The sequence below is a fragment of the Lathamus discolor genome, chromosome 1 (assembly GCF_037157495.1).
Source record: "Lathamus discolor isolate bLatDis1 chromosome 1, bLatDis1.hap1, whole genome shotgun sequence".
In the NCBI taxonomy this organism is placed as follows: Eukaryota; Metazoa; Chordata; class Aves; order Psittaciformes; family Psittacidae; genus Lathamus; species Lathamus discolor.
In genome coordinates this window covers 61,665,028-61,688,084 of record NC_088884.1, presented here as the reverse complement: position 1 = coordinate 61,688,084, position 23,057 = coordinate 61,665,028, and the positions used below count along the sequence as shown (strand labels likewise).

Genomic DNA, 23,057 nt, shown 5'->3' with positions numbered 1-23,057 from the left:
CACACTTTCATTTCTCTAGCAGACTCCGATGCAGTGACTCTTAGCCCCTTAGACCCCATGACCCCCTGCTGCAACATGAAAACAAGCCGTTTCGGGACTTCCCTCCTATCTGTTCAGAAAGAAAAGCGGTGATGACTGCTCATGACTCCTCCTGGGTTGTGACCTCCCCAGCTGCACACATCAGAGCAGGAGACGGGCCTCCACGTCCTCCAGCCCCACCATTCCCCTGTCTCACACAGATGGTTCGCTCCTTGGCGACTCAGCCAGGCGAGCGAGACGGCCGTCAGGAGGGTTGTTACCTAATGGCAAGGCTGAGAAAATGGCTATGCTTAAAGACCTGTTTGCTTCTCAGATAGATGGTTACTGAAGGGCGAAGAAGAGGACTATGGACACTGCCGGGATGCATGGCACAGCTTCACCCCCTGTGATCACACTGTGCCCCAGGACCAGTGCCTCAGCATGAAGGCAAACAACCAGTCAGCACTGCTACTCTCGGCAGGCAGCTCGTGTCCTTTCAGGCACAGGAACGAACAGGCCGTTCACTCCTCTTCTTTGAGCCAGCAACTTGAATAAATAGCAGTGGGTACAAAGAGATCTATTTACTAAGAAATCTGTCTGTATGTCTGAAATGTAAATAAGTCCATCCATTCCCTTCCCAGATCTGTTGCCCATATAAGCAGAGAGTCCAAATGACCTTTTGAAAGCTATTATTTTTCTGCCTAAGGACTGAGCCTGGTCCTAAAAGTCTGTAGCCACATAGCTCCTACAGCCACCTTAAAAAGTGATTTCAAAGATTTAAAATATCTTGTGCTTTAGATGACACAGGGCAATAACCACTTTGTGATTTAATCACAGACAATAATAATTTGGTTCAGTGCATGATTCAGCTAATCCACAATTTGATAAATGCTCATCCTAAACTACAAACCCAAATAGCTTCCTGCAAATCCTGTTTGACACTTTAATGTTAAGGCTCCTGATGATAAGCAATCTGTGCTGTACAAGAATATAGGGAGGGAAATTAGGAATTGTTATGCATCTATATGCATCCACAACAGTAATTCAAGGAAAATAAAAATAAACCTTGGCAATTACGAATAAATCTTTATGCAACAAGCAAACTAATGGGTCTGGCTGGTCTATACCGGATTGATACATGCTACAGCTTCTACAACTCAGGGGAAAATATAGAAATCTGTTTCCCCCTGAAAGAAGGTTGGAACCATAACACAGACCTACCTTCCGCTTTAGCAGTGTCATTGATACATTTACCTTCATTTTAACTTGGCTGTATGTTCTTGAGGGCTGCAAAAGAATCTGTCACCATAATTCTAAATAACTGTGAGTTCTTCAAGACTGATAACCGGGCTAGTCAGTTATAAATGTCTCAGTGTTTCTCAGTATCAGCAATCCCGCTTGTGATATCCCTGCAAAAATTATGGCAAGGTATGATAATGAACCTCAAAATGCAAAGATTTTTCTCTGATGCTGTACTGTGGCAGTTTCAATACTCAGCTTGAAACTCTTTAAAAGACCCTGCTGGTCCAAGAACAAGCACCCCAAAATTTCTGCTTATCAAATACACCTAAGGGACTTGGCTTCTACCTCCAAGAGGTGGAAACAACCATGAAAATAAGTCTTTACAGTTGAGACCATAAGTTTGAATGTGATCTCACATCACTGTTGTGGGCAAACCTATGTGCAAATGGTAAGTAAGTATATGAGTCAGCAGTGTGCCCTTTAGAGTGAAACAGGCCACCACGACCTGAGCTGCACCGGCCAGAGTGCAGCCAGCACATCAAGGGAAGTGATCCTGCCTCGATCTCGAGCAACTTTGCCCTACAAGGTGGAAAGTCGAAACCAAAATAAGCAGCTTTGTCCCCACCACACTGAGACTGCACCTTTCAGCCACCCTCCAGGCAAGAACACTGGGGACACGAGAGGTGCACATCACTTTTGCGTGCTTGGAGGCCCGAGCTTGTATCCCACGCCAGCACCACACTCCTTGAAGCCACGCTTACTTTTTGTGTCTTCCCCTCCCTGCAGCACATGTTCATTTCTCAACTGCTGATTTCTTCTGCTGCTTCAATTGCTCTCTGCCACCTTATCTCTATCATAACCCTGAGAACTGATATTCGCCTCTGTGAATCTTCAAGAATCCCAACACTACCATCAGCTAGGAACTGATACTTAATATTTGTGCCCTTAAAAGATATAATTATAGATCTGTGCAAAACATGAGTTTATTTTTCCACATTCCTATGTTTTTATGCTGTTAGTGGTTACGGGACACACTTTAGGAAAAAAACACTTCAGGTTATGCATTTAAAATAATTATATTATTTCTGATATTACCCCCGGATCCTGCGCATAACGAACCGGCATCTGGTACAGAGGTTAGAAAATAAATGTTCTTGGCTTATTCTTTTTTCTTTTGTTAAACAGATGTTGTTGATACAAAATGCAGAAGTGTAAATCATAGCCTGCATGTGGACACAGACTGTCACTACCGAGCAGAAATTTACTGTGGCTAGATAGAGATTTGAAACAGCAATGAATCACTGGCTTACCAACTTTATTCACGTGGGTATGGTTTCAATATTTTGACATTAAGTGCACATGTCCTTAAAAAAAAAGAACCTTTTAATGGCAGCATGGGAGGCTCTGGTTTAGTTCCAGCTGTCTCGGTGGGGGAAGCACAGTGCAATGCAATGGCAGCCTCTGTGCAGAGGAACCTGGCAGTTCTCCGTCTCGTCCCTCACAGCTCACTGTGGCCCTGCTATTGAATCCTGCAGGCTTGGCTACCCCAGTACTGAGAGCGGCCCCGCTTAGTGGCACACCGTATAGGGCAGCCCTGTCACAGGAGAGGGGCTGAGCTGCTCATGCAGCCCCACCACCGCCACCAAAGTGCCTCCAGCTCTAACTTCTTCCCCTCTCCTTCCCCTGCTGCTCCTGACATCATTTCAGCAAATTCACCATTCGTTTGCTGGACTGGCTCACACCTAGCTGAATGGTAATGGCATTTCTGCTTCCCGTTGACTGAGTTTAAAGCGAACAGAATTACTATGCTTCTCCAGGCCCTTGCCATGCCTACCGCACACTGCCTCACTGCTGGCACTAGCATGCTAAAGCCCCTCTTCTCCTGTTCTTTTAACAGTGATTTTCTTTTGCAAAACATGCTAGCAGGCACACTCCAGATACAGAACTCCAGACAAAAGCCAACAGCAGTAGTCCCACTGCAATGTAAACATACCCTACAGTATCATGCCACTGCTGGGGACAGAGGTGATGTCTGCTCCTTAGAGACATACTACCATTCAGCTGGTAAGAACACCGCAAATTCTAACCTGTTTTTGTCAATGTAAGTGCTGGCTTGATCCAGCAGAACAGGCTCTAACTGCATGGTTAATCTCCAAACCATGATTTCCACTTCATTATCTTTTGTGGCACAGGATTCAGGCACATACTTGTTGAAGCTTATGTTTTGGAGTTTTTTTCCACATTTAGCTTTAATTCTCTGGTCCTGTCACCTTATATTTTGCAAGTGCTGTCCATTTCCTAGCTTTAGCTTCAATTTGCAACAGAATCTTGGGGAAATACAAAGACTCTGCTGGAGACTCATTTTTCAGAGGCTCAGGACTTGACCTTGTTCTCAGCTTTACGCGAGCAGAGCTTCACTGATTGCAATGCGATTGTTCTGGTTTAAGATACTGCCAGAGTTGAGGAATTTTGAATCCTGATCTGAATGTTCCTACTTCGGGCCCATTTGACTCTGATGGTGTGGTATGAAAGGACAATTTAAAGAACAACATTTTCTGTTAAAATTAATAAGAATTATTACCTAGCACCAATGGGCTATACAGAACTGTTTTTTAAAGCAACAGTATTACCATGGCATATACCATACACATGCATAAACGCATATACTTGGGTATCAGTCAGAAGAGTGGAAAAAGATCTAGGTTTCTCTTTGAAGGGTTTCTTGACAAAAAATCTCCGAGCAATGGCCACCTTTCAGCCTTATGGGCCTGAACACTACCAAACTGCTCTTAAATCACTTGCTCTGTTCAAATGCTTGCCCCAGGTTTTGTACACTCCTCTGCAGAGCGAGCACAACTCTTTGCTTGTGCAGACACGATGGCCAAGGAGAGGCCCCTTGGCAGGTCTGGCTGTGACTGGGTGAGTGTCAGATCCCACAGGGCTCCACATGCCTGCTGGGAAGCACAGAGCACTTTTATTCCCTTTGGGAAACAAGCAGAAAATAGCAGAAATGTGCCTTCAGGGTATATTTGTTCAGGTTCATGTCTAATGTTTTCAGAGTCCGCAAGCATTGATCAATAAAAGAAAAAAACACCATGGTACTTTGTGAACCTTTATCTGCCTATACTACACTTTCATCATTCAGTGCTCTTGCTCACGCTGCTAGGAAAATATTGAAATGGATCCTCTCTACAGATCTGCTTTTTCTTTGGGTGTTTTTTTTCAGCCCTGCATTTAAATACGGTTTGCTCTGTTCAACTAAAATACATTTTCTCTTGAGAACAAGCAGATGATCAGTTTCACAAACCCGGAGTTACAATTTTTCTTCAGCAGCACCCAACAAAATGAAAACCAGGCAAAACATTTTAATCACATACGTATAAAATACACAGGGTTCATTAAATATGATTTAAAGTTGCCTGTTTGTTTTGTAGATTCTTTAAAGCTCCCACTACCCCAAACTCATAGAAGTGTAATGTGATTCCTGATCTATTGAATTTTGTAGGATGGCTGCAGTGGGTTCCATTATATATAAATTGGATGCAGCCAATTTACAATCTCCGATACATACTTTTATCTCAAAATGCCCGGTGAGGCAATTGTGTAAAGTACTTTATCAGGGATTGTTGTTGGTAATATTGCAAGATTTCATGATGTAAAAAATACATCAATGTCATTTAAATTGAACAAAATGGTTCCCGTTCTTTTTTTCCAGTAGAGCATTTTTAACCATCTTCTCAACAAATTTGTTCAATAAATACTGTATGAAACAAACATTTTGCACTTTGTCCCACAGATACAATTTGCCAACCTGATTGATTTCTTTCTGTACAACTAATCTGATTTCTTTAGGCTATATATCTTCTTTTTTATTAAAGATGATGCAATCTTGGCTTTTTATCATACACACATCCACCACACTAAAAAGAGAGAAATTCCATGAAGTAGCCTTGCAAGCAAATCGAAAAACCTGACACAAATCTCATAAAGCTGATCCCGAAAGATAAATGGCACAATGAGACCACAGTTATACAAATTCAGAAACTCATCCATGCAGAGTAATACAGGCTGGTGGATTTTTCTTCCCAAGACAGATACAGAAAACAAGTAACTTCTTCATCTCTAAAACATCTTGTAAAACAAGCTCATACTAATGTTGCACCCAACTCCCCCAAATCTTGCTGTCTCTGAACCCTGAGAACGCAGACACTTTTTGTAGCCCTTCCCTGTTTTACTCCTTGCAGAATCTCACCACTGTGTTTTGAGCCCAAGCAAAGTTACACTTATTTACTTTCAAATGGTGTTCCTGGTAAGGCAACAACTTCAGACTCATCTCCCTTTTCTTTTACTAATTGCCCTTTTGTCTTTGGGCAAACCTGTAGTCCTTCCTTTCCTCAGCATCTGCAGTTGTCTGCCTTGGCTGTGGACAATTTTGGAGTCTTTTTCCCATTCAGAAGCCAGAAGCTTAGTACCACTATAATAAAAGAATAATAATTGTTTTCAAATGTTGCAATAATATTCTCAAACAGCATTGAAGTGTTTTGTGTTTGTTGCTTCCCCCATAGTACAAAATCAAATGAATCCAGTTTACACGCTCTGGGATCTGCTCATCACATTGTTCCTCTGAGGCTGAACTTCTTACCACTATCTGTGACCCCAGTAAAGGTCCAGCTTTCATTAGGCAAACCCATACTCAGCCAGTCCCAGGACAACAGAGGCTCTGCTACTGCCAGGATTTTAAGCACAACAGTAGGTGCCTATCCAGTGCCTTGGCCTTTCTATCACTTGAAATTACGGAATAAAGGTCTGCCCACACACAGATCCGTCTCAGGCCACATGCTTCTTTAACAAAGGGATAAAAGATGGCTTTTGCAAGCTGCCTGGAAAGTTAACAGCTCTAGTCTCTGGCAGGTCAAGACAGGAATGGATTCCAGCAGGGAACCGCAGCCCGTGTCCTGCCAGCAGCACTGCTTAGCTTGAGGGCGCTCCAGCTGGAACACTTCCACTCCATGTTCGTGGGGATGTGCAAGTTTCAAGGAACACAGCCTCATGTCCAGACCCCTCCTCGAGTTTCGAAGGCCAGCAGCAAACAAACAAACAGGAACCCAACTTGTCTAATTTATTTTAATTTGCAAATTGAATGAAGTTGGAAGGAGGACAAGGAGCTTGTGACTACACTGTACTAGCAAGGCAGAACCCATTTTTATAACAAAATCAGTCTTCAAACACTAATATTGTTCAACAGACAGTTGGCCAAATCTTTCAATCACAAAGGAAATCAAGCTAAGCTTACAACTGAGCCACAATACCACAGGTCCAAAAAAACCTAGTGCCAGGTAGTATCAAAAGACTCATTCCAGACCTCGGGGAGAAAAACCCTGAATCTTAATGAATATACTTTGGAGGAGTTTTAGGCTCCACTCTGTAACTTGCAATTACATGACAGCTTTGTATTCAGAAGTGATTTAAAGGAAAGAAATAAAAAGGCAGGGTTGCATTGGTGCTGGGACCTGTCCCTTTAGGAGTTAACAAGAGCACGAGAGGCTGAGCATGGAGGCAGCAGGGACAACAAGGGCAGGGCACATTGCCATGGCCATTCCCTCACCGAGCAGGCTAGGAAGATAAAGGTAGTCACCAGTTGCACACAGTTAATCTGCTTGTGCTGCAGCACCTGCTGCTGATATTGGTCTTTCTCCCGCTGCAGCAAATGTCATGATTCCTAAGGAGGCAGGATCAGAACCGTGGTTTCCCATTCAAGCAACAGGATAATTAATTTTGCCTGTCTGGAAAGAATGTATATAAACTTAAAAGCACTAAAACCTCAAGCTTTTACAACGAGGTACCAAATGAAACTCACCTTTCCCTTTATTTACCCATACATCACACATCACGTAGCCAAGCAGGCCAACTAAATTATTTATGGCAGAGCAAAGAGCCCATTTTCTGGAAAACACAGAGCCCTTGAAGGAGAAAAAAGATGCTCAGCTTTCTTGTAGAATAGGAGCTCTGTGCAGAGATGCAAAGTCCTCAAGTGGTGCTAACTTTTCATGCTTTGAGCAACACACAAATGAGCAGGAAATCAGCTAATTAGGCACATTACTGTAATTGCTTATTTTATGAAGTGGAGAGGGAGGTGTTCAGCACTTCCATAAGATAACAATGCAAAGGCAAAATTGTACCGAGAAGCAGAAATAGCATTGGACTACCTACAGAAATGAACATTTTTTTGATCATCAGGAAAAGCAACAACAGAAAAATCATTCAGTACCTAACAGCAGGAAAAAAAACAACGCTTCAATTTACTGTGTCAATGTAAAATTAGATAACACTTTAGTATATAAGGGGAAAGGGACCTCCCCTCATATATCCAAGCAGCGGTTGAACCTATGCAAAGCACAGTTCCAGTTCTATTGTTTGACTCAGTATCAGCACTCAATAGCTCTCACTCTGTGAATTTAAGGCAGGCCTTGAGGCAGGACTTTCTCTGGGATGCAGTGCACCTAAACCGAAGCCCTGAACTCCCTACAGGGCCTGCGTCCATGTGGAAGGATGCAGAGCACTGCATTCCTACTTGCTTTTCTATTTTGAGCACAACAAAAAATAGCAGCAGTAAATCATCTATTTAGGCCTATTTCTTTAATTGCTTATTTTAGGAAAACCCAACTGCAGACAAAATTGACGAAGTATTTCCTAGGAAATTAGCCTGTCAGAAAGACTTCAGATCTTATTTAGCAGCCCCCTTTCGTGCTCTTGGTATTACTGCCATGATAAGTAATTACTCACAATGTGACATGCATCATATCAGTCTATTGAAAGTAATTAAGAAAAAGTTACATAGCGTGATGATATGTACATACATCTTATCCTTGCAAGTTTTGCTTTGATTACATCTGCTAGTTTTTGGAGGAAGGCCAGTTTTATAAAGTAAAGTAAATCAGTCTTAACAATGGGAGCATTATTAGCTTCCCAAAAGTTATAAACTCCATGCCCTACTCCAGCAGTGCATTTGTGTGCACAAGTCCTGTAAGCATTTTCAAGTCCGTCAGTTGCCAGATCAGACACTCCATGTTGAACTAGAATACATATGATAATGAAGCCTTAAAAATACAGTTTATTTATAGTGAGCCAGCTAAGAATGCAGCTCACTGTCCCTAGCAGATTTAGCTGAAGGGGTCACCCCTATCAGCTGTGTGCCTTTTCTCCCTGCTGATATTATCCTACCTACAAAGAGACAGCAGAATTGGTACCGTGCCCTCTCCTCAACCAGTCCGGTTCAGAGCGGTGTGACTTCAAAGGCCATCAGTTTTCACATTAGTACTCTGGGCTATGAACTGCAGAGCCTCAGGGGGGAACAAACACATTGCTTGTTCTTGTTCTTCCCCCTCTGCTATTGTGGTTAATTTCAACAGAAGGGTATGGTGGACATCTTGGGGAGGAAACTCCTTAAATTGTCTAGGATGAATCACCAGAGTGCATGCAAAAAACACACAGAGTGTCTTCCTGACAACCTAAGTGTCCCTTCTGCAGCATTCATGTTACCTTGGATTAACATTTCTCTGGTTTAGGTCATTCTCTCTACCCGTACAGTGTTTAGCAATCCTCTAATGTAGTAAGAATATGCATAGACTAGAGATAAAAATTAGTAAGGAAAACTTTTGCCTCCAAAATTCAAAAATACTATAGATAACAGAAGAGAAAAATCCTGGATGTCAGAACTTTTTTTCTTCTCCAAAGAAGTTATATTTTAAGAGCTGAGGTCAACAGCCCTCTTAGTACATACTATTTTACTACATTCTTTGACAAAAATCGACAGCAGTAAGGAACAGCTTGTTCCACAAACCCTGCTCCTCCTTGCCCGGCTGCTGTCAGCATGCACTTCCCCTTTCTGTATGGCACTTTTTTTACTGCCTTCACCTTGCCTGTTTGTATTTCCTTGAGACCTGCCTCCCTAGAACCTCCATGTGGCCCTAAGGAGAGGCAGGTCCTACTGGGGACTGCCACTAAACACGCTGGACATCGGGCTGGGGGTGCGCACCAGGATTTGGCATCAGTGAAATGACTTTACATTCGCTAACCCTGGGACAACCTCTCACTGCCCCAGCGTGTGAAAGGCCGGGCAGACAGGCTCTCGACCCACAGCTGCTGGGCTCTGCAGGCTCCACTTGTCTCACACTTTGGATGTTTTGACAGTCAGCAAATTCTGCTGAGGTTGGCTAAAACGAGAAAAACCCTTTTGCAGGCCACACACGGGTGTGCCAGGGACAATACATGAACAACTCTGCCTCCGGGAGGGAGCTTGTCCCCGTCCCAGTGGATATGCTGGGGGCGGGGGAGTCACAGCCTCATGGAGCGACTCTGGCCAGGACCTTGCAGCAATACTGCTGAGACCTGAAGCTGGGGAGCAGTTATGTGCTGTCACACCTCACATCACACCTCCACTCCTGAGGTGGGAGCACGGCAAAACGCAGAGCGGTGAGGCAGGAGAGAGAAGGATGCCAAGGGAAAAGGGTTTGCGCTGCCCAGCACACAGCATGGACAGAATGACAACTATTGTGAGACTTCTCAATGGCTCGTTTGGCATTCTTCCCAGTGCTGCTTTTGAATTTAATACCCACTTCTGGGTATCTAATAAAAAAAGAGGCAAAAACATGAGGCTGGAGGTAGGAAGAAGAGAGACAACAGCACCAGCTCAAGGGAGCACTAAATTCAGTTCCATTTTCAAACTTCAGTATTTAAAAAAGAACTGGAGTTTTTAAAAATGGAGAAAGTATTTTTCCTCATGACACGGAAATGGCCCTAATATTTGGTAAATACTTCTCTCATTTAAAACAACAGTAACAAAGTTTAAAAAAAGGCTGACACCTACAAAATATTTAAAATGAAGTAGTTACAGTATTTTGTCACATTACCAATGACAGGTCATTGCTGTGACACAAAAATGCTTTTAAAAGGACTGAATAAAATCATCACCGTTTAGAATTTCAGGATGCTGTTGCTCAACCTGTCTCTTCTGCTTTGTCCTTATGATGTTGATGGGAGTTTTGCTTTTGATTTCAGTGGAGGTGTTGGGATCCTGAGTAGCCTGAAGAGAGATTTAAGACCAGGAATTTCTCTTCAGGAGGGACACATTTACAGAGAAAACAAGACGTAAAGGAGCACTTTTAAGATACTATTATAGTATAAAAGGCTTATGGTCCCAATGGCCGCAACGTCAGGAGAACAGAACCTTAAATTTTCCTTGCCTTGCTTTAGGGAGATGGTCTAATGCATGGCAGTATCCTTTACTCTCATGAACAGAGAGTTTTAGAGCAGTTTTCAGCTGATTGAGGAGTTGTGTAATTGCACCAATTACATCCAATTACATAATTAAAGTAAATAAGTAATAATATAATTACGTCTGTAATTCTGTAGTTATGACAGGTAGCACTAATGCTGATAAAATCCATTATGAAACTTGCTAAGAACTATGGACAGGGCACCTGAGAACAAAACTTTTAGGGCTTCATTTGCTAAAGTCTGTCATTCTTCTAATAGGCAGAATTATTAATTTAATTACTATGCCAACAGCCTTTTATTTCTGCAAATGAATGGAGGCACAAATTATATCAATCATATCAATGGAGGCTAATTCATATCTCTGTTTTGTGGAAAAAAAATCAGTAACTAATCATCTACATTTTTTGCCTCCATTTATCTATTTACAGCTACCATAGCTTAGGTGAAACCTGCATGTACAAATTGCACCTCTGAAAAGAGAAGTCTAAAAATATGGATGGTAACCTTCATTGTTCCAGTTATCGCATTAAACTGTCTCCTCTGACAAATGGACACAAGGAACATTCAAAGATTGCTGTATTGATGTAATACAGGTTAGGTGAATCTCTCTAGGTTTGCTAAGGATGGTATGTCTGGTCAAATGGGTCAGATAAGTTCTTTTCTGCAGGCATGAAAATTCAATAGGGGAATCATTCATGCAGGTTCTCAGTGCAAATGCAAGGCATGTAGCCAGCTTTTCAAAGTTTCTGTCTTTTCAGGTATTGTATAATACCTATCCGACTTCATAAAAGAAGACTGGATAACAAACAAATAATAAAACCTACTGCCCTGATTTAATATTCATTAATATTTCACATGATAACTGATATGAGATAGTGTGCAAGAAGAATGGGCATCACTGGAAGATCTGAAGTGCTTTATTCCCACCAACGTCTCCATAAAGTAACTGTCTGAAAAGCTAGAGGTGAATAAACTGTGTGTCGTTATACAATGCATTTTATATACTTGATGCCTTTTTTCTAAAAAGGAAAAGAAAAAATAATACCTTGCTTTATGAAAGCTGTGTAACTACTGATTACTTCTGTCACTGCTCAGAGCAGTACGCTGAGCAATGAAGCAAATACAAAGCTGCTGGGAAAATCAAAATCACAGGGAACATTAGGAGTTTGGAGTGCTGATGTCCACAGTCCAGAAGAAGAAAGCAAAAGAAGTCCTCTGCTCCAAGGTCTTTTGAGGCCAGAGACACGGAAGATAATGGGAGTGCCTTGAAACAAGCCACCCCTGGAACAGCGATACAAGTAAACACGTAAACCTGCAAAAATACTGGCTTTGAGTGACGGGGGTGTACAACATCACCTACAAGTTTCTTTCCCCTTCCTGAACTGGGAAAAGTGCAATTAGATGCATAAATAATTTCCATCCCTTTTGGCACCCAGCCTTTCAAATGATATTCCAAAGTAAGAAAACCATAGTATTCCTGTTTTTTTCCAGTTCTCCTACCAGCAAGCCTTCAAAACAGCAGCTTCACTGTTTGCTAGAGCAATGACATAGAAAAGACTGAGATTCATAATAGAGATAGTCATATTTTTGGGTCCTGATGGGTCTGGGCAATGGAGAAAAGAGACTACCAGAAACAGTAGATGCTTTCCCTGATACTTAATCATGATACTTATTCTGCTGTTACTTTTTGTAGTACTTTTCAAGACAGTAGTAGACAAGTACAAATAATAACTGGTTCCCAACTACAGTTGTAGGAGTAGTGAGGATGATATTTGGCACTAAACTCTACTTTCTATTAAAGAAGTTACTGCAGCATACTCCAAAGCTTTGACCTACATGCATTTAAGGATGGATCTGAACCCTGAAGATTGGATTTGATTAGAAATTCTCTCTAAGTAATCCGGCTGTGAAAATACAGAATTTGGGTTTGATCCATTAATGCTACAAAAGCAGCCATAAAAGGCATACCTAGTCACAATAAAAACTAGTAGAGTTAAGAGAGCTTTTCCATGAGTATGATTCATAGAGGTTTTGCAGCCATATTCTGTATCACCAGAAATATAAAATGTCATTCCAACTTGTCCTCTTCAAAGAGGTCCTGAGACTGCCCTGCTCTTCCAAACACCCTATTTTGATAAATATTTGTCACATTCCCATACAACCCCTAGTGAGCTTCATTCAGCAACAACTCAGTTCGACTGGCGAGCCCCAGCTCCCTTGTGAAAGGTTCCTTTGAAGTCTGCCCCTCTTGTGCCAGCTACTAAATGGGACTTGATCTCTTACCAGGAGCTTGGTCACCTCTCCCAGCATCACAAAAACGGTCACTCAGCGTTCAGGCTGTCCCAAAGTCTGAATCAGGTTATCTCTGTCTTCAGGACAAAACCTGTACCTCAGGCTTAATTTCTGCATGGGAGGTAGTACATCTCACAGGCTCGTCATGTAATTTCACTACTATCATGCTGTGTTTGAAACACACCAAACACCCACGTTACATCAGCTGACAGCTGCAAAACTACCTCCCAGTGTTTTCCTTTTGATTTCCTTTGCTCCTAGGAAAAGCTGTATCTTTAAATTTCTTCTTCCAGTTGAATATCATACTTCCAGAATACTCCGCTCTTTCAGCGTATTTTCTTTCTTAGTATTCCTCGTACCCCATGGTATACAGTAATCTCTGGCTCCAAGTGAGACAGTCCTTTTCAGTTCACTCAGGCAGTCCCAACTGCTTCTGCTATGCAGCACCAGTATTTCTGCAGCATACCCTCCCTAGATTTTGTACTGGGGAATTTAAACTACACAAAGATACAGTCACCAATCCCACATCAACCACTTGTAGTTTGTTCAAACATTTGTTTCGCCTTTTGTCCCCACTCCCTTGCTCTCTCTTCCATGCCATGTAAACTTTACACTTCTAGGTCCATATATACCACTCCCATCATCCAGAACAACCATTAACTTTATATATACCCATGGAAAAAAAAAATCTTTCCTTCAGAGGGTTTAACAATCCCAAAATCTGGATTATCATTAACCACTTAAACTATCAGCATTCTGCCACAGAGGAACAGGGGCTTTGAGAAATCAGTTCAAAGCTTGAGGTCACATGTGTTGTGGTTCTTTTGCATTAATATTTTAGATATTCAAGCAGGAGTTCCCAACATTAATTCAAACATAAAATACATTGGTGAATTACATCAGGAAAGTCAAACCAGTGCTGACACAGGATGAATACACTTCCTATGAATATTACTGCATCCCTTGGAATTAAACATTAATACTTAACATACTTGCGAAGTTTATCATCATACACACACTGGAGGTAGAGGAAGAGGAGCAGAGAAAAAATAGGCAAATGAGACAAGCCCTGGAGTCCACAAATTAAAGTGAATTTCTCAGATAAACTAAAATATTTTCATGTGTAAGAGGACAACTTGCCACTATGAATAATTTCTTGTAATGGAATAGAGGATACAAGCATTTGTTTTAGTTTTTCCATCTCTCCTATCATACTGCAGAAGTGTAGATCCATTACTGCCTAATAGCATAAATGCCCTGAGCTGGGTAATGAGATTGATGGTTCAAAATTTCCATGGACATAGGCTGTTCCTTTGTACCTGAGCACTGAATTCCCACCACCTGACACACCACCTTCCCATGTAGTGGTAACAGGACTTACCAAAGCTCCATTTCATTGCAGCATTCAAGCACGCACTCCTGTCCAAACATGAGCCATTCCACTAATGTGAGTTCTTCAAGGTAAGCCCTACATAAGCCTGCAGAGTGGCTGGGAGTCATCTCCTCTAAGTTTGGCCAGCTCCTAATTAGGCATCTTGTCTAAACTAATCACTTAGGCTCTCCATGGAGTAAGAATGGCAATGCTAAGGTGAGCCACCCCAGCTATCCTAGAAACCTTGTCTAGGGCAGGATAAATAACCCAGCTTTCTGCACAGACAAGGCAGAGAGCTGGGATCAATTTAAACTAGGGGCCCGACTTGGAGACAGCTGAAGTTAGAGGAGAAGAATCTTCCCCTTGGCTAAACTGAGGACTAAAAGGGCACCCAGCATCTCACTAGTGAAGTTAGTTGGCATGTATAATCAAAGGGCTGATGACGGACAACTGAGCAGATACTCTCAATAGCAATGTGGCTCCAGAAATGCATAAACAGCAAAGTCTGATGTGCATTGGTTACACCCGCCTCTGGGATTCAGACATAAGCCAGCTCTGCAACCACAGACCCTGGCACAGGCTCTGAGCCATGCAGTAGCTGCCAGGAAGTCCATGGGAAGAAAATGCTGCACTAGAATATACCAGCAGGTAGGAAGGATTCCTCAGAAACGTAGCCCCAAGCCAGTCAGCCTAGATAATGAATCCCTCCCACCAGAACGAATCCTCTTCAGTAGCAGGCTGGAAATGAAATGTAATTGAACGTCTCTCTGCCCCAGTGTCATCAAATTTCTCTCTCTGAATCCAAGTCATACCCTCACTGCTTCACAAGCCAGTTTCTGTAGCTCTTCAAATCCCTGCAGCAGCTCTTCTTGGTCTTTTCAATAGCTTGTTCAGAGCAGTCATAGGAGAAAAGCACTAACCCTCAACACTGACCCTGTGTTTCACTGTTCAGCAGGAGATGTTATTTTTCTGGACAACAGCCCAGAGATACCGGACAAAGCCAGAGCAGCAGCAGATGTTATGATGCATGCTCTTCTGCCCCTGGTTTGGCTAATGAGGCAGCAGAAACCACAGAGCATGAGAGCACAAATACCAAGCTGGAGACTATGGCCTGTGCCTTCATCTTTTTTATAATGTTTAAGACTGTGCTTTGTTGCAGACTAAGACACATGAAAATATCTTTAAAAATACAGATCAATGCCTCCTATTGTTCAGAGAAAGGGAAAAAGAAAGATATTCTCTGCTCTAGCTGCAAGGAGCATCTCTCCATTTCATAAAGCATGTACCCAAATTGACTTACCACAATCATTTGTGCCACGTAGCTCTCCGGCCCAGTGTATTCAGTTGGATCTTTAACTTTGACAAGAACTATAAAGTACAAATAATGCCACATGTTGTGTTCTGACTTTATATGCTCCTCAAATGAAACAGTCTTGTTATCGAATTTGTCTCTCTCCAGTCCTGCAAAAAGACATGGACATAAAGCAGAAAAATAAACTTCAATGTAAAATATGCAAATCTTTTAAATACATTAGAGAAAGGAACCTAACTTAATTTAAAGGATCGTAAATTTGAAAGATCTTAATTTAAAAGCTGTAACCACATACAGTAACTGTCAAGCAAGAAATACCAGGCCAGAAGGCATTCCTGACAGGATTCTTTCAGCGCAGCATTTATTCTCTTTTGTGATATTTCCTCTTAATAACAATAACAATATAATAAATATGTTACAGCTTTACAGTGCCTTCTATGCTGAGGGCTATAAAGTGCTTTACAAGTGTTGGCTCCGCTTCTTTCTAAATCTATACTGGTAAGCACACAGTGTGCAATCTATGTCCTCATCTTGCAAAGATTTATGTACACATTTAGCATCAGGCACATGAATAGTCCCACTTAAGCTGCGGTGGGATTGTTTGTGTGCTTAAACCTAGCAGGGAGTGTGAATCTCTGCAGCTCTGTAGTCACACAATCTTTACAGAGCTGTAGTCATAAGAAATTTTTACATTTTTCCTGTAATGGGTCAAATCTCTGAAGAAGGATACCACAGTGAGGAAGAACAGGGTTCATAAATGTTTTGCCTTTGTGTTACAGCTTTCCTCCCTGGATCTCTTGTGGAGCCTTCCACAGACACTAAAGCTGGTGTGCTCTGCACGACATTCATCCCTGCAAGTACAAGAATGGAAACAACACCCAGTCTGCAAAAAAGAAGGTATTTCTGAAGTTCCCTGGGGGAGTGAAGGTCTGCCCCTTTGCAAGTGCACCTCAAAGTAAGAGCGGTTTATTCACGGCCTTTGTGTGGATGCTTTTCATTTAATTCTTTTATTCCTGTTTCATATCACCTTCTGAAACAAGCAAATTTTGCTGTTGTTACCCTTCTGGAATGCACTGTGCTGTGAAATAGCAAGCTGTACTTTCATCTGCATCACACTCTGTGAAATAAAGTCAGCAGCTGCACCATCTCCATTAGTAGTGATGATGCGAGTGTGAGACATAGCTCTCCTCCCTCAGATCCTGGGTGGAGACTGCAAAGCCACCTCTTAGCAAAGCTAGCTTTTGACTCATAAACCTAATCTTTTCCTTACTGAGAGGGAAGAAATCTGGAACCAAACTGACATTTTTACACTTCCCTTATACGAGATGGACCCCTTTGGTCCACACTTTATTTATTGAGGAATAGCTCATTTCACTCCTTTCCCCATCAAATGTCTCAATAGCTGAGTAACACCTACCACAGATGAAACAGGTTGTCTTTAGTATTTCCTCCTTTTTCTGCTTTTCACTCCTGAGATCAGCAAATGTATCAATAATGACTCCAAAGATTAGGTTTAGAACAATAATTATGACGATGAAGTAAAACAGAAGATCATAAACAACTCGTGCAGCAAACAAGGGCTCCTGAAACAATAATAAAGTTGCAATAAGATATAAAAATAGCACACCTTTAAAATATTCAATATTTTCACGTTAGCTTATGCAAAGCTACGCATCTTTTTTTCCATATGCCAAATTCTCCTATCCTTACTCACAGAAATGGAGAGGGACTACCTATGTGGTTAGGTAAAGAAGATTTGGTTTCATGTGCTCTTATAGCAGTGAGACTCCTCTTGTCCATTATGTTTCACACAGCATAAAGAAAAGACTAGCTTTTGTATCAGATGCAGCATAGATGCATTAGTGTAGTGCTTGACTGAAGATAATTACCTCGCCAGTACAGAAACAGGGATATGCAGTTTGTAGTACTGACTGAGAGCAATCATAGTTGTTCTTAATACTGCCTTGTGGCATACAGGGAGATGCTTATGGAAGGTCTTTGTGGAATACTCCAGTCCAATGCCAAGCTTTTACACCAAAAAACTGGAAGCCAGGGGAGCATGCTTTTGTAATGCCAAGGCCAGGCTACTATGTGCCCAAGCAGTGCATGTAAATGGTTTTGGCACTGTGCTAACACAGTCACATGGCTGTAAGCTGTCTCAGAGTGGGCACGCATAGCAAGTTTCTCTTGGGAACACAAGATGCACATGTATACAAACATACGCGTGTGCATGTGCGCACTCATGAAGTGCTTATATTCCTCATCTGATCACACTCTTGTTTTCACATCATAGCTACTTTCCATCTTGCAAAGGCTGGACTGGACTCCCATTGACACCTCTGAAAACAGCAAAGGTGTTATGTGGCAAACAGGAGGGGACAGTCAGTGTAAGGAGGAGGAACATAAAACCGAAGCCTTTTTCTTCACCCTAACACTGACTTGGCAGTCACCGATTTTGTCAGTTTCCCACACATTCATTGGGATAATAGTGCTTCCCTTTGTGAAGGGCTTTAATGTAGTTCGCATTAAGTAACTGCTAAGAGGCAAGAGTAATTTTCAAAGTCTGTAAGTGTTTACAGACTTCATGGGGATGGACTATGTATATAAGATAGGGCCTAGGTTCCTATTACCAGCACAAAGAGCTCTTCCATCCAGATCCAAGTTATTTGTCTCTGGACTCCTGCAAGAGATCCTACTTGTGAATGTAACCCTTGTGTAATGGTATGGCTTACCAAGCAAAGTGCCACTCAATTGCCTTCATATATTATGTTCTTTTAGAACTTAAATAAAAATGCATAAACCCACCCAAATATTAAGAATAGTCCTTGAATGACTGAATTTTGGAGGAAATTTCTGGAAGAAGACATATACCATAATATATGAAATTCTGCTTTGACTTTGATGCTAATTGAGTGTAAGTAAACAATAGGACCTATTCCAAGACAGATGTCATGCTTCATTTCAGCTAAAAATACACCTTGTATATTACAGCAGAGAGTCTTGACATATACTCATCAATCAATCACTTTCAGAAGTTTACATTTATAATTCCTAGTGTAATAGAAAAGTGATCCCATCTAGCAACACTTCTTAGCAATGCTTGGAAGGTTACAATATGCTCCAGTTTTCCAGAAGGGGTAAACTAGTACCTAGAGTTCCTTTCTTCAAGTATCATCTTCACACCAAGCTTAGCTTTTCTCATGAAATAGTCCATCTGGGATGTAAAAATTACATGGATAAATCAACTGCGTGACATTAGAGCAGACTAGATACAAATACTGTCTATTACTTCCAAAAATTGACTTTGGCATTCATGAGATGAACAGGGAGTAATGCATTTACTCAGCCAAAGCACTTACATCTTTGGAAGGCTTTCTGAGCACGTCTCCCACACCACCACCATTTCGCAGGCCTTGGTTTAATACAGTCACAATGCACATGAGCAGGGTATCGCAGGTCCTTTCTATTCCATCCTCCTCCTCTTCACCTGCAAAAAGGAGAGCAGCAGCTTTAGGAAACAGAGCATCAAACGATCACTCATCAAACAAAGCCACAATTCTGTATGAGAGAAAGCAACTGCAATACACATCTGCCTTTCATATTCTTCAGCTAAAATTTCACTGATCAACCCTGCATTTGCAGTGCTGGTGACATACTTCGGCACATGAGGCATACTTAGCTTGAAGAGAGAGAGAGAAAATCCCAAGCAGTTCTCTCTCCAGGAACTCTGTTAATGACCCAGAGCTGCCATCTCTATTCATGGGAGCACCCCTTTTCCTTGCAAGTACTCCAACTGGTTTTACTGTGACTGCTTTTTCAGTGGGCCTCCTAAGCGAGCAGCTGACACAGAGGAGAAGCAATATAAACACAGAATTAGAAGCACATTTATAAAAGGATTGTCTTCCTGTGAAATCATTCCTCTACCTACTCATGTACAAGCCAAGTCATGTTAGCATTTCAAATCATTAAGGAGGGGTTGTCTTTTATACAAGCAAATCTGTCCATAGTCTCTCCACTAGCACACGTGCCCAAGCACAGGTCTGATATATATTAAATGAAAGACTCACCCTGACCTCAGCTTCAAAACTTGGATTCTATTCTTATCTCTGCTGCAGAGCTGTTGCGTGGTTTTGGCCGAGCCACAGAGGGTACTATTGTGCAGGAGATATTTGAACGTGCAGAGGAGCTGGGCTGGAACACCAGTCCCCGGGGAAACTTTGTCTGCCTTGGCCAGAATTCCTCCCACCACCACTCACCCCCATGCTGCGGCTGCATTGAGAGCCTCCTTTTGAAGAGCCCTGCTTGAGTTGTTCCCTGTGTCCTGCTGGCTTGCACTGAAGGGTCAGGGCTGTGATTGCCATTTTTCCTGCCTTCCCTTCTCTTTAGGGATACATTTGCTTACGAGTGAAGGCAGCAATTCTCACTTGGTTTGCTTCATGCACTTATTGTAACCAGTTTAATAAATAACAACATCCTGCTGCGATAGTGAACTGAAACAGCATATTTAACAGCCCCAAACCACCACATCTGGGGCACTAGATAGACTATGATAAATTGAATTGACTGAAAGCACTCACATTACAGACAAGCAATTTGGATTTAAAACATGGGTTCCCAAATTGTGGTGTATGCCTCACAACTGGTATTTGCAGAACAGAGCTGGTATCTGCTGATTTTGCCACTGCTGCTTTTGCTACGCAAGCAAACTAAGTGAGAAAAAACTCCTGATTTAAGGAACTCTGAGCAAAAAGAAAAGCAGAAGCAGACATCAGGATAAACTTCCCTGCTCAACTGTAAGGTCATTACAGACATTACTACCACCAATAACTCCAGATTTAAAAAATAGCAGCTTAAATATTGAAACTGAAAGGATAACTGAAAATAAAACTTTTTTTCCCTGTCACATCTGGAAGTTTTTTACTAGAATGGTGATCTTAGTCATACCAACTAATCTCCTTTGCTTTTGTAGCCTGCCTTTTTAGCTCCTTCCAAACATTACTCCATCATTTTTCTTGGAGCTAATATCTGTGCTTGAGAAGATCATCATCCACAAGATAAATTAAAAGCTTTTCTAAAAGCCACAGCTTCTATTTCATTTAGATAACTACTGAACAAGATTTCCACTGGTCACAAGACCAGTGTCAGGGGCCGGTAACAGTGGACGTTCAGATTCTGGTGAATGACGAGGATAAAACAGGGCTGAGAACTGGAAGCTGCCACATGAAAGAAAGTTGCCTACTAGAAACCCTAACTCACAAGTCTCCATGTCCACTGAGACGCAAATTGAGAGCAAGCTTCAGAGAGACACAAGATACCACTCATCAGCTGACTGGCACATCTCACAACACAGAGAATCACCATCCCACAGTGCACCCAGAAGAGCAAACTCAGGTTGCAAGTTCTTAGCCAGAGAATCAGAAAGCAGACAGCCCAAAGTTGACAGAAACCTTCAGTGCAGTAATATAGGCTATGGGGACCGTACAGACATCCTTATGTCTACTCTCCTTCCACTCCCACATGTGCAGTAACAAGAGCTATCTTTGCTCTGGGAGCAAAGTAACCTTGCAGGCTCTTGTTTTGCCCCAGTTGGTTTGCCCGGGTGCGCAGCAGCACTCATAGCATAGACACAGCCCCTGTCAACACAGACTATGCCCATACCACCAAAATGAGGGGATCTGTAGAGTGAATTGTTGAGAAGGACCCAGTATCGACAATAACAACTGAGGTTCAGGGGTTTTACTTGCAGTCACCTCCAGTCTGACAAGTGGTCCATGAGTAAGCAGGCTGCCATCTGATCAAGTTTAATTGAAAGGTAATGCAGGTTAGGCACTAAGACCACCCTGCAGCGTTAATCATGGGGCAGTAAGTGGTATTATAGGAAGGTTTCCTTCAAAAATCCTCATCTGATGATCCACAGCCACCTGGCTTCTGGGCCTGATTTCCAGCACAAGCATAGGCAGGAGAGACATGAGCACCCACATGGATCTAGGTGAATTTTCACAGAGCAGTACCAGGCCTGGGAGTGGAATGAGTCTCTGAAAATGTCCTCTTTTACAAACAGGTGTCTGTGCAGCTTTCTAGCACAGGTCTTTGCAGGCTACAGAACATAAAGAGCCACGTACTGTAGGCTGGGAAGTTCCTTTAAGTGATTAAGCATTTCACCAGGCAAAGACTTAAGTGATCTGGAAAATGCCTTTGGAGTGAAGAGTGGGAGACTCCTGAGGGAGGTAAGACAAAGCATTTTTATGCTGACAGCTCAATGCAGCAGTGAGGAAGCAGGCTGCAGACAGGGGATGCTCTCTGAGCAGAGCAGACTGGCTCCCAGCATGAGCGATGGTTGAGCACACGCTCAACCAGTGAAACTCAAGGAAGAAGTGGAATCTCATCAGAACAAATGATCAGCAATGACCTGATCTGAAAAGTAACTTATTTATGGCTCCACTCTGGACCTAAGATGCACTTGGAACATACAATGTTTCCTGTAGACAGCTGTGGACTCCTTCATGCTGCTACAACATGAATCTCTCCAAATCTCAGGCTCTGCATTCCACCAGTCATGCTTTTGCCAGAAGGGAGACTGTCCCAGGAGAAGACCAAAGGCAGAGCACTACCTTTTGACAGGTGACTCCTTGGCAAAGATGAGCAAAACTGTTCTTGCAGAATGCTGGTTTTTGAATGTTACTGGATAAATAAAACTTCTCCAAGATTAAGTGACAGTGCACTTGGATGTTTTGTAGAGCCCCCTTTAATTATTGTTTCATTTTAAATTAAGTAATATCCAAACAATAAGAATTGTGAGATTTCTATCATTTAAAGAGTTTGGCAAAAGCTACACTGCGCCTCTTTTGACTGATTGATTACTGTTTCAATGCAGCAGCTTTGCCAATAGCTCTTAGACTGTTTTCTCTATCTAGTCAGACAGCTTCCCATGCTGTTTATGAGGACTGTTTACACACCAGCTGGGGAGAAAAAGCCTACTTTTATAGCCCTCTCCCTGAAGCCTTTGATCCTAAAACCTCAAAAATTACTAGTGGAAGAAAAAAGCTTATGAAACAGCTTTATACTGGAACACAGGGTAGGAAGGGATGACTTATGTCCTCAGTCGCAGCCCCTGGCAACCACAGGCAGCTGTGGCAATAAATATTTTAAGTCTGTCGATTATCCACTTTCTTCCTAAGGTCTAATCTAAATCTAACCTCTCTCAGTTTAAAGCCATTCCCTCTTGTGCTATCACTACAGGCCCCTGTTAAAAGTCCCTCTCCAGATTTCTTGTAGGTCCCCTTTAGGTACTGGAAGGCTGCTGTAAGGTCTTTCCAGAGCCTTTCTTCTCTAGGCTGAACAAGCATAACTCTCTCAGCCAGCCTTCATAGCAGAGGTGCTCCAGCCTTCCGATCACCCTTCACGGCCCTCCTCTGTCCTTCTGACATACAGATCATATTCATAATGCAGGTATGAGAGTAAAACGAGGTGTACTCATCTGCTGAACCAGAGCAATTAAGCTCTTCCCTTGCCACAAGAATGAAGTAACACATCTATTGTGTGAAA

General features: G+C 42.2%; 1 protein-coding gene across 3 annotated transcripts in view; it reads right to left on the bottom strand.

Annotated features, from left to right (window-relative positions):
- ITPR2 (inositol 1,4,5-trisphosphate receptor type 2) overlaps positions 1 to 23,057 on the bottom strand; it is a 261,899-nt gene that overhangs the window by 10,286 nt on the left and 228,556 nt on the right. For all 3 annotated transcript variants that reach the window (XM_065673846.1, XM_065673864.1, XM_065673855.1), the window contains 3 exons: positions 18,872 to 18,999; positions 16,930 to 17,095; positions 15,501 to 15,661 (listed from right to left, as the gene is read on the bottom strand). In XM_065673846.1, the coding sequence (XP_065529918.1) occupies positions 15,501 to 15,661; positions 16,930 to 17,095; positions 18,872 to 18,999 (455 nt within the window). The remainder of the gene's footprint in view (positions 1 to 15,500; positions 15,662 to 16,929; positions 17,096 to 18,871; positions 19,000 to 23,057) is intronic.